This window comes from Chiloscyllium plagiosum, unplaced genomic scaffold (assembly GCF_037043375.1).
Source record: "Chiloscyllium plagiosum isolate Xiang-an unplaced genomic scaffold, Cpla_swu_hap1 HiC_scaffold_27, whole genome shotgun sequence".
Taxonomy (NCBI): Eukaryota; Metazoa; Chordata; class Chondrichthyes; order Orectolobiformes; family Hemiscylliidae; genus Chiloscyllium; species Chiloscyllium plagiosum.
The window spans coordinates 72676111-72691110 of NW_028270165.1; the positions used below are offsets into that span (position 1 = coordinate 72676111).

Below are 15000 nucleotides of genomic sequence, written 5' to 3' on the forward strand. Positions count from 1 at the left end.
CACATACGCGCACACATCACATACGCGCACACATCACATACGCGCACACATCACATACGCGCACACATCACATACGCGCACACATCACACGCGCACACATCACATACGCGCACACATCACATACGCGCACACATCACATACGCGCACACATCACATACGCGCACACATCACATACGCGCACACATCACATACGCGCACACATCACATACGCGCACACATCACATACGCGCACACATCACATACGCGCACACATCTCATACGCGCACACATCACATACGCGCACACATCACATACGCGCACACATCACATACGCGCACACATCACATACGCGCACACATCACATACGCGCACACATCACATACGCGCACACATCACATACGCGCACACATCACATACGCGCACACATCACATACGCGCACACATCTGATACGCGCACACATCACATACGCGCACACATCACATACGCGCACACATCACATACGCGCACACATCACATACGCGCACACATCACATACGCGCACACATCACATACGCGCACACATCACATACGCGCACACATCACATACGCGCACACATCACATACGCGCACACATCACATACGCGCACACATCACATACGCGCACACATCACATACGCGCACACATCACATACGCGCACACATCACATACGCGCACACATCACATACGCGCACACATCACATACGCGCACACATCACATACGCGCACACATCACATACGCGCACACATCACATACGCGCACACATCACATACGCGCACACATCACATACGCGCACACATCACATACGCGCACACATCACATACGCGCACACATCACATACGCGCACACATCACATACGCGCACACATCACATACGCGCACACATCACATACGCGCACACATCACATACGCGCACACATCACATACGCGCACACATCACATACGCGCACACATCACATACGCGCACACATCACATACGCGCACACATCACATACACGCACACATCACATACACGCACACATCACATACACGCACACATCACATACACGCACACATCACATACGCACACATCACATACGCACACATCACATACGCACACATCACATACGCACACATCACATACGCACACATCACATACGCACACATCACATACGCACACATCACATACGCACACATCACATACGCACACATCACATACGCACACATCACATACGCACACATCACATACGCACACATATCAAATACATATACGCACACATCATACACGCACACATCATACGCGCACACATCATACGCGCACACATCATACGCGCACACATCATACGCGCACACATCATACGCGCACACATCATACGCGCACACATCATACGCGCACACATCATACGCGCGCACACATCATACACGCGCACACATCATACACGCGCACACATCATACACGCGCACACATCATACACGCGCACACATCATACACGCGCACACATCATACACGCGCACACATCATACACGCGCACACATCATACACGCGCACACATCATACACGCGCACACATCATACACGCGCACACATCATACACGCGCACACATCATACACGCGCACACATCATACACGCGCACACATCATACACGCGCACACATCATACACGCGCACACATCATACTCGCACCATATATATATATACACACATCATACACGCACACATCATATGCACGCACACATCATATGCACGCACACATCATATGCACGCACACATCATATGCACGCACACATCATATGCACGCACTCATCATATGCACGCACACATCATATGCACGCACACATCATATGCACGCACACATCATATGCACGCACACATCATATGCACGCACTCATCATACGCACGCACACTCATCATACACACACATCATATATATACATATATATACGCACACATCACATATATATACGCACACATCACATATATATACGCACACATCATATATATATGCACACATCATATACACACATCATATACACACATACATATACACACACATATCAAATACATATACACATATCATATATACACACACACATCATGTACACACATACACATCAGATACACACACATCAGATACACACACATCAGATACACACACATCAGATACACACACATCAGATACACACACATCAGATACACACACATCAGATACACACACATCAGATACACACACACATCAGATACACACACACATCAGATACACACACATCAGATACACACACACATCAGATACACACACACATCAGATACACACACACATCAGATACACACACACATCAGATACACACACACATCAGATACACACACACATCAGATACACACACACATCAGATACACACACACATCAGATACACACACACATCAGATACACACACACATCAGATACACACACACATCAGATACACACACACATCAGATACACACACACATCAGATACACACACACATCAGATACACACAGACTCATCATACACACACATCATATATATACACACATCTTACACACACATACATATATACACACATCATATATACACACTCATATACACACACATATACATACACACACACATCATATACACACACATCATATTAAAACATCGTATACACACATCATATACACCCATCATACACACCCATCATACACACCCATCATGCACGCACACATCATGCACGCACACATCATGCACGCACACATCATGCACGCACACATCATGCACGCACACATCATGCACGCACACATCATGCACGCACACATCATGCACGCACACATCATGCACGCACACATCATGCACGCACACATCATGCACGCACACATCATACACGCACACATCATACACGCACACATCATACACGCACACATCATACACGCACACATCATACACGCACACATCATACACGCACACATCATACACGCACACATCATACACGCACACATCATACACGCACACATCATACACGCACACATCATACACGCACACATCATACACGCACACATCATACACGCACACATCATACACGCACACATCATACACGCACACATCATACACGCACACATCATACACGCACACATCATACACGCACACATCATACACGCACACATCATACACGCACACATCATACACGCACACATCATACACGCACACATCATACACGCACACATCATACACGCACACATCATACACGCACACATCATACACGCACACATCATACACGCGCACACATCATACACGCGCACACATCATACACGCGCACACATCATACACGCGCACACATCATACACGCGCACACATCATACACGCGCACACATCATACACGCGCACACATCATACACGCGCACACATCATACACGCGCACACATCATACACGCGCACACATCATACACGCGCACACATCATACACGCACACATCATACACGCACACATCATACACGCACACATCATACACGCACCATATATATATATACACACACATCATACACGCACACATCATATGCACGCACACATCATATGCACGCACACATCATATGCACGCACACATCATATGCACGCACACATCATATGCACGCACTCATCATATGCACGCACACATCATATGCACGCACACATCATATGCACGCACACATCATATGCACGCACACATCATATGCACGCACACATCATATGCACGCACTCATCATACGCACGCACTCATCATACGCACGCACTCATCATACGCACGCACTCATCATACGCACACATCATATATATACATATATATACGCACACATCACATATATATACGCACACATCACATATATATACGCACACATCATATATATATATGCACACATCATATACACACATACATATACACACACATATCAAATACATATACACATATCATATATACACACACACATCATGTACACACATACACATCAGATACACACACATCAGATACACACACATCAGATACACACACACATCAGATACACACACACATCAGATACACACACACATCAGATACACACACACATCAGATACACACACACATCAGATACACACACACATCAGATACACACACACATCAGATACACACACACATCAGATACACACACACATCAGATACACACACATCAGATACACACAGACTCATCATACACACACATCATATATATACACACATCTTACACACACATACATATATACACACATCATATATACACACTCATATACACACACATATACATACACACACACATCATATACACACACATCATATTAAAACATCGTATACACACATCATATACACACATCATATACACACATCATATACACCCATCATACACACACATCATACACACACATCATGCACGCACACATCATGCACGCACACATCATGCACGCACACATCATGCACGCACACATCATACACGCACACATCATACACGCACACATCATACACGCACACATCATACACGCACACATCATACACGCACACATCATACACGCACACATCATACACGCACACATCATACACGCACACATCATACACGCACACATCATACACGCACACATCATACACGCACACATCATACACGCACACATCATACACGCACACATCATACACGCACACATCATACACGCACACATCATACACGCACACATCATACACGCACACATCATACACGCACACATCATACACGCACACATCATACACGCGCACACATCATACACGCGCACACATCATACACGCGCACACATCATACACGCGCACACATCATACACGCGCACACATCATACACGCGCACACATCATACACGCGCACACATCATACACGCGCACACATCATACACGCGCACACATCATACACGCGCACACATCATACACGCGCACACATCATACACGCGCACACATCATACACGCGCACACATCATACACGCGCACACATCATACACGCGCACACATCATACACGCGCACACATCATACACGCGCACACATCATACACGCGCACACATCATACACGCGCACACATCATACACGCGCACACATCATACACGCGCACACATCATACACGCGCACACATCATACACGCGCACACATCATACACGCGCACACATCATACACGCGCACACATCATACACGCGCACACATCATACACGCGCACACATCATACACGCGCACACATCATACACGCGCACACATCATACACGCGCACACATCATACACGCGCACACATCATACACGCGCACACATCATACACGCGCACACATCATACACGCGCACACATCATACACGCGCACACATCATACACGCGCACACATCATACACGCGCACACATCATACACGCGCACACATCATACACGCGCACACATCATACACGCGCACACATCATACACGCGCACACATCATACACGCGCACACATCATACACGCGCACACATCATACACGCGCACACATCATATATATATACACGCACATCATACTCGCACATCATACTCGCACATCATACACGCACATCATACTCGCACATCATACTCGCACATCATACTCGCACATCATACTCGCACATCATACTCGCACATCATACACGCACATCATACTCGCACATCATACTCGCACATCATACTCGCACATCATACTCGCACATCATACTCGCACATCATACACGCACATCATACTCGCACATCATACTCGCACATCATACTCGCACATCATACACGCACATCATACACGCACATCATACACGCACATCATACACGCACATCATACACGCACATCATACACGCACATCATACACGCACATCATACACGCACATCATACACACGCACATCATACACACGCACATCATACACACGCACATCATACACACGCACATCATACACACGCACATCATACACACGCACATCATACACACGCACATCATACACTCGCACATCATACACACGCACATCATACACACGCACATCATACACACGCACATCATACACACGCACATCATACACACGCACATCATACACACGCACATCATACACACGCACATCATACACACGCACATCATACACACGCACATCATACACACGCACATCATACACACGCACATCATACACACGCACATCATACACACGCACATCATACACACGCACATCATACACACGCACATCATACACACGCACATATCATACACACGCACATATCATACACACGCACACACATACACACGCACACACATACACACGCACATCACACACACGCACATCACACACACGCACATCACACACACGCACATCACACACACGCACATCACACACACGCACATCACACACACGCACATCACACACACGCACATCACACACACGCACATCACACACACGCACATCACACACACACATATCACACACACACATCATACACACACACACATCATACACACACACACATCATACACACACACACATCATACACACACACATCATACACACACACATCATACACACACACATCATACACACACACATCATACACACACACATCATACACACACACATCATACACACACACATCATACACACACACATATCAAATACATATACACACATCATATATACACACACACACATCATATACACACATCATATACACACATCATATACACACATCATATACACACATCATATACACACATCATATACACACATCATATACACACATCATATACACACATCACACACACACATCACACGCACACATCATATACACACACATCATATACACACACATCATATACACACACATCATATACACACACATACATATACACACACATACATATACACACACATACATATACACACATCATATATACACACACACACACATCATATACACACATACACATCATATACACACATCATACACACACACATCATACACACACACATCATACACACACACATCATACACACACATATCAAATACATATACGCACATCATATATACACACACACATCATATACACACATACACATCATATACACACATACACATCACACACACACAACACACACACACATCACATACACACACATCATATACACACACATCATATACACACACATATCAAATACATATACACACATCATATATACACACACACATCATATACACACATACACATCATATACACACACAGACACACATCATATACACACAGACACGCATCATACACACACATACATCATACACACACACATCATATACACACACACAGACACACATCTTATCCATGCACACACCAGACACACATCATATACATACCCACGCACACAGACACACATCATATACACACATATCATATACACACATATCATATACACACACACATCATATACACAGACACAGACACATCCTATATACACACAGACACACATCAGAAACACACACAGACACACATCATATACACACACGCACACACCAGACACACATCATGTACACACACACAAATCATATACACACCCACGCGCATGCAGACACACATCATATACACACAGAGACATACGTCATTTACACACACATCATATACACAGACACATCCTATATACACACAGACACACATCATATACACACAGACACACATCATATACAGGCAGACACACATGCACACATCATATACACACACATGATAAACAGACTCACACACAATCATTGTGCATATCTATGTGTCTATCATACACAGACACCCACACATACACCCACACACACACAGATGTGCACACATTCACTATGTCTTGGCGCTCTCCCAGCTTCCATGCTGTACATCTCTATGACTCCATGTGCCAATGGGGTCGGGTGTCGGATTCGGAAGAGTATTTGTGCAGGGCGGGAAGGCGGTGTGGTGGGGGAGGAGCGGGGAGGAGGGATGCGATTTGAACGAAGGCGTTGCGGGGACTGAGTGAATCGGGTGTCACTGGGGCTGCATCTGGGAAGCAGCATCCCAGCGAGAGGCCATCACCTCTCCCACCCCACCTGCGCTGTATCCCCCCCCCCGGCCACCCCGGCCAAGTCCAATTCCCATCCGCGCTCTTCCCCAGGTGAACTGAATCAGCATTCCCAAAGTGAGGATTTGACGACCACAAGTAAATGTTGCTTCCCCTCTCACCTCCACTCCCCCCCCACCCCACCCACTTGGCGGCTCGGCTCGAACTGGCCAGGAATACTGTCAGCAGGGGCAAGCTCTCCTCCGAGACATGGTGCACTGGGAGGTGGGCATCTCGCCCCGGCTCCAGCCCTTCGCCAACCAACTCCAGGACTGCAGGTCTGAGCTGGCAGACTTCACCCGGAGAGCGGAGGAATGCCAGCTTGCTATCGACCGGGAGGTCCGGCGCCACATGGCGGTAAGAGAACGGCGCGTGGAGCGTTCCAGCGGGTCACTGAGTGACAGTGTGAGGGAGCTGGATTAACATCAGTACAGATACAGTCAGTAACACAGGGCACTGGGGGGGGAAGGGGTTACTGAGTGACAGTGTGAGGGAGCTGGATTAACATCAGTACAGATACAGTCAGTAACACAGGGTGCTGGGGGGGAGAGGGGTTACTGAGTGACAGTGTGAGGGAGCTGGATTAACATCAGTACAGATACAGTCAGTAACACAGGGCACTGGGGGGGAGAGGGGTTACTGAGTGACAGTGTGAGGGAGCTGGATTAACATCAGTACAGATACAGTCAGTAACACAGGGCACTGGGGGGGGGAGGGGTTACTGAGTGACAGTGTGAGGGAGCTGGATTAACATCAGTACAGATACAGTCAGTAACACAGGGTGCTGGGGGGGAGAGGGGTTACTGAGTGACAGTGTGAGGGAGCTGGATTAACATCAGTACAGATACAGTCAGTAACACAGGGCGCTGGGAGGGGGAGAGGGGTTACTGAGTGACAGTGTGATGGAGCTGGATTAACATCAGTACAGATACAGTCAGTAACACAGGGCGCTGGGGTGAGAGAGGGGTTACTGGGTGACAGTGTGAGGGAGCTGGATTAACATCAGTACAGATACAGTCAGTATCACAGGGTGTGGGGGGGGGAGAGGGGTTACTGAGTGACAGTGTGAGGGAGCTGGATTAACATCAGTACAGATACAGTCAGTAACAGAGGGCGCTGGGGGGGAGAGGGGTTACTGAGTGACAGTGTGAGGGAGCTGGATTAACATCAGTACAGATACAGTCAGTAACACAGGGTGCTGGGGGGGGGGGGGAGAGGGGTTACTGAGTGACAGTGTGAGGGAGCTGGATTAACATCAGTACAGATACAGTCAGTAACACAGGGCGCTGGGGGGGAGAGGGGTTACTGAGTGACAGTGTGAGGGAGCTGGATTAACATCAGTACAGATACAGTCAGTAACACAGGGCACTGGGGGGGAGAGGGGTTACTGAGTGACAGCGTGAGGGAGCTGGATTAACATCAGTACAGATACAGTCAGTAACACACGGTGCTGGGGGGGGTTACTGAGTGACAGTGTGAGGGAGCTGTAACATCAGTACAGATACAGTCAGTAACACAGGGCACTGGGGGGGAGAGGGGTTACTGAGTGACAGTGTGAGGGAGCTGGATTAACATCAGTACAGATACAGTCAGTAACACAGGGCACTGGGGGGGAGAGGGGTTACTGAGTGACAGTGTGAGGGAGCTGGATTAACATCAGTACAGATACAGTCAGTAACACAGGGTGCTGGGGGGGAGAGGGGTTACTGAGTGACAGTGTGAGGGAGCTGGATTAACATCAGTACAGATACAGTCAGTAACACAGGGTGCTGGGGGGAGGAGAGGGGTTACTGAGTGACAGTGTGAGGGAGCTGGATTAACATCAGTACAGATACAGTCAGTAACACAGGGTGCTGGGGGGAGGGGGAGAGGGGTTACTGAGTGACAGTGTGAGGGAGCTGGATTAACATCAGTACAGATACAGTCAGTAACACAGGGTGCTGGGGGAGAGAGGGGTTACTGAGTGACAGTGTGAGGGAGCTGGATTAACATCAGTACAGATACAGTCAGTAACACAGGGTGCTGGGGGGGGGAGAGGGGTTACTGAGTGACAGTGTGAGGGAGCTGGATTAACATCAGTACAGATACAGTCAGTAACACACGGCGCTGGGGGGGGAGAGGGGTTACTGAGTGACAGTGTGAGGGAGCTGGATTAACATCAGGACAGATACAGTCAGTAACACAGGGCGCTGGAGGGGGAGAGGGGTTACTGAGTGACAGTGTGAGGGAGCTGGATTAACATCAGTACAGATACAGTCAGTAACACAGGGTGCTGGGGGGGAGAGGGGTTACTGAGTGACAGTGTGAGGGAGCTGGATTAACATCAGTACAGATACAGTCAGTAACACAGGGTGCTGGGAGGGGAGAGGGGTTACTGAGTGACAGTGTGAGGGAGCTGGATTACCATCAGGACAGATACAGTCAGTAACACAGGGCGCTGGGGGGGGAGGGAGAGGGGTTACTGAGTGACAGTGTGAGGGAGCTGGATTAACATCAGGACAGATACAGTCAGTAACACAGGGCACTGGGGGGAGAGGGGTTACTGAGTGACAGTGTGAGGGAGCTGGAATAACATCAGTACAGATACAGTCAGTAACACAGGGCGCTGGGGGGGGGAGAGGGGTTACTGAGTGACAGTGTGAGGGAGCTGGATTAACATCAGTACAGATACTGTCAGTAACACAGGGTGCTGGGGGGGAGAGGGGTTACTGAGTGACAGTGTGAGGGAGCTGGATTAACATCATTACAGATACAGTCAGTAACACAGGCCGCTGGGGGGGAGAGGGGTTACTGAGTGACAGTGTGAGGGAGCTGGATTAACATCAGTACAGATACAGTCAGTAACACAGGGTGCTCAGGGGGTGGGAGAGGGGTTGCTGAGTGACAGTGTGAGGGAGCTGGATTAACATCAGTACAGATACAGCCAGTAACACAGGGTGCTGGGGGGGGAGAGGGGTTACTGAGTGACAGTGTGAGGGAGCTGGATTAACATCAGTACAGATACAGTCAGTAACACAGGGCGCTGGGGGGGAGGGATGGGTTACTGAGTGACAGTGTGAGGGAGCTGGATTAACATCAGTACAGATACAGTCAGTAACACAGGGCGCTGGGGGGGAGAGGGGTTACTGAGTGACAGTGTGAGGGAGCTGGATTAACATCAGTACAGATACAGTCAGTAACACAGGGTGTGGGGGGGGAGAGGGGTTACTGAGTGACAGTGTGAGGGAGCTGGATTAACATCAGTACAGATACAGTCAGTAACACAGGCCGCTGGGGGGGGGGGAGAGGGGTTACTGAGTGACAGTGTGAGGGAGCTGGATTAACATCAGTACAGATACAGTCAGTAACACAGGGTGCTGGGGGGGAGAGGGGTTACTGAGTGACAGTGTGAGGGAGCTGGTTAACATCAGTACAGATACAGTCAGTAACACAGGCCGCTGGGGGGGAGAGGGGTTACTGAGTGACAGTGTGAGGGAGCTGGATTAACATCAGGACAGATACAGTCAGTAACACAGGGTGCTGGGGGGGAGAGGGGTTACTGAGTGACAGTGTGAGGGAGCTGGATTAACATCAGTACAGATACAGTCAGTAACACAGGGTGCTGGGGGGGAGAGGGGTTACTGAGTGACAGTGTGAGGGAGCTGGATTAACATCAGTACAGATACAGTCAGTAACACAGGGTGCTGGGGGGGAGAGGGGTTACTGAGTGACAGTGTGAGGGAGCTGGATTAACATCAGGACAGATACAGTCAGTAACACAGGGCGCTGGGGGGGAGAGGGGTTACTGAGTGACAGTGTGAGGGAGCTGGATTAACATCAGTACAGATACAGTCAGTAACACAGGGTGCTGGGAGGGAGAGGGGTTACTGAGTGACAGTGTGAGGGAGCTGGATTAACATCAGTACAGATACAGTCAGTAACACAGGGTGCTGGGGGGGTAGAGGGGTTACTGAGTGACAGTGTGAGGGAGCTGGATTAACATCAGTACAGATACAGTCAGTAACACAGGCCGCTGGGGGGGAGAGGGGTTACTGAGTGACAGTGTGAGGGAGCTGGATTAACATCAGTGCAGAGACAGTCAGTAACACAGGGTGCTGGGAGTGGGGAGAGGGGTTACTGAGTGACAGTGTGAGGGAGCTGGATTAACATCAGTACAGATACAGTCAGTAACACAGGGTGCTGGGGGAGAGAGGGGTTACTGAGTGACAGTGTGAGGGAGCTGGATTAACATCAGTACAGATACAGTCAGTAGCACAGGGTGCTGGGGGGAGAGGGGTAGAGGGGTTACTGAGTGACAGTGTGAGGGAGCTGGATTAACATCAGTAAGAGATACAGTCAGTAACACAGGGTGCTGGGGGGGAGAGGGGTAACTGAGTGACAGTGTGAGGGAGCTGGATTAACATCAGGACAGATACAGTCAGTAACACAGGGTGCTGGGGGGGAGAGGGGTTACTGAGTGACAGTGTGAGGGAGCTGGATTAACATCAGTACAGATACAGTCAGTAACACAGGGCGCTGGGGGGAGAGGGGTTACTGAGTGACAGTGTGAGGGAGCTGGATTAACATCAGTACAGATACAGTCAGTAACACACGGTGCTGGGGGGGTTACTGAGTGACAGTGTGAGGGAGCTGGATTAACATCAGTACAGATACAGTCAGTAACACAGGGAGCTGGGGGGGAGAGGGGTTACTGAGTGACAGTGTGAGGGAGCTGGATTAACATCAGTACAGATACAGTCAGTAACACAGGGTGCTGTGGGGGGGGGGTTACTGAGTGACAGTGTGAGGGAGCTGGATTAACATCAGTACAGATACAGTCAGTAACACAGGGTGCTGTGGGGAGGGGTTACTGAGTGACAGTGTGAGGGAGCTGGATTAACATCAGCACTGTCCCACACTCAGATCGCATGTTACCCGTGAATTATATTTGCTGGCCCATGCAGCAGTCGGAGATGTGTTGGGGATATCTCTCTGGAGTTATACAGCAGCCTGAGCGAGATTACCCCCGGGGAAGTGTACTTGTGCGTGTCTTCTGTCTCCCTACCGAGGAGGGAAAGGACATGCACTGGAGGGGGTGCAGTTGAAAGTCACTCGCGCAATCCCAGGACCCGCAGTGCTGTCCTGCAGAGTTCGACTGGGCCCGTGTCCTCTCAAGTTTGGAAACCTGCGACGGACGGATATGATGGCCACGGGGAACATTCCCGGGCTGCACAGACAAGATGGAGGTAGCATGCTCCCCGCTGGGTTTACGGCCTGCCTTGAACCACGGGACACAGTCGAGGGATACGAGGCTCAGCGACAGATCCAGGTTTGGAGTCTGGAGGCACCAGAGGGAGTGGGCAGAATACAGCCAGGCGCCAGAGTTCGTCACTGACCTCGGCACCGTTAGTTTGATTGAGTCCATTTGTGTTTGGTTCTCGGAGTCTGGGTTTAAGTTTGACATTTGCCCTCGTGTGGGCTGCGTCGCTGGGAATTATGTGTGGACTCCCTGAAAGAAGGAAGAAAGATTTACTGTGTTTCTTTTTAACCCCTTATTGTCCCCATCCCCGGAGTTCGATGGGGGGGGGACAGTGTAGAGGGAGCTTTACTCTGTATCTAACCCCGTGCTGTCCCTGTCCCTGGGATGGGGGGACAGTGTAGAGGAAGCTTTACTCTGTATCTAACCCCGTGCTGTCCCTGTCCCTGGGATGGGGGGACAGTGTAGAGGGAGCTTTACTCTGTATCTAACCCCGTGCTGTCCCTGTCCCTGGGATGGGGGGGAGAGTGTAGAGGGAGCTTTACTCTGTATCTAACCCCGTGCTGTCCCTGGGATGGGGGGGGACAGTGTAGAGGGAGCTTTACTCTGTATCTAACCCCGTGCTGTCCCTGTCCCTGGGATGGGGGGGGACAGTGTAGAGGGAGCTTTACTCTGTATCTAACCCCGTGCTGTCCCTGTCCCTGAGGTGTGTCTCACTCTGTTTGTGTCTCTCGCAGGATGAGAACTGGATGTCCGACAGGCCCCGTCCCCCGGCAGGATCCAGCGGGACCCCTCACCAGCTCTCCGGGCCCCGCGAGGAGGTTCGAGGTGACCCGGAGGCCGAGGAGCCCCAGATGGGGGAGGCAGACTGCCGGAGGTACCTGGAGCAGCGGGGTCTCGCCGCGGAGGGCTGGCCGGTCCGCACGAGGACCCCCGAGGGAGGCAGAGGGAGCGCCGCGTTCCCACCTCCTCCTCCTGCAGCTCACTGCTGCTCCAGCCCGGACGTGCGTCAGTGCGGCCCTCGCCCCTGGGGTACCCCCCCTCCTCCGCCACCCCCTGCGTCACGCCACCCGCTGAAGAAGACCCGGAGCTTCGACCTGGCGCAGCAGCTGTCTCCCCCGCCCAGCGTGGGGGCAGCAGGAGGAGGGGCTGCCGCGTTCAGCCACCGGGCCCTGAGCGAGCCAGGGGATACACCAAGCAGCCGGGGAGGTGCTGGGGTGCTGATCCGGGGCCTGGAGGTCAGCAGCACCGAGCTGGTGGACAGGACCTGCTCGCCCAAGGAACACGTGATGCTGGGCAGGCCGCGGGCTGTCCAGGCCGACTCGCCCTGGGGGGGCGCAACACAGATACCGCAGCCAGCCAAGGGCAGGTAGGACACTCACTCACACACAGTCTCTCTCTCTCTCACACACACACACTGTCCCTCTCTCTCACACACACACTGTCTCCCTCTCTCTCACACACACACTGTCCCTCTCTCTCACACACACACTGTCCCTCTCTCTCACACACACACTGTCTCCCTCTCTCTCACACACACACTGTCCCTCTCTCTCACACACACACTGTCCCTCTCTCACACACACACTGTCCCTCTCTCTCACACACACACTGTCCCTCTCTCACACACACACTGTCCCTCTCTCACACACACACTGTCCCTCTCTCTCTCACACACACACTGTCTCCCTCTCTCTCACACACACACTGTCCC

General features: G+C 50.3%; 1 protein-coding gene across 1 annotated transcript in view; it reads left to right on the forward strand.

Annotated features, from left to right (window-relative positions):
- LOC148144577 (puratrophin-1-like) overlaps nucleotides 1-15000 on the forward strand; it is a 107858-nt gene that overhangs the window by 6461 nt on the left and 86397 nt on the right. The window contains exons 4-5 of the mRNA XM_087975418.1: nucleotides 8225-8407; nucleotides 14024-14655. Of these exons, the coding sequence (XP_087831544.1) occupies nucleotides 8225-8407; nucleotides 14024-14655 (815 nt within the window). The remainder of the gene's footprint in view (nucleotides 1-8224; nucleotides 8408-14023; nucleotides 14656-15000) is intronic.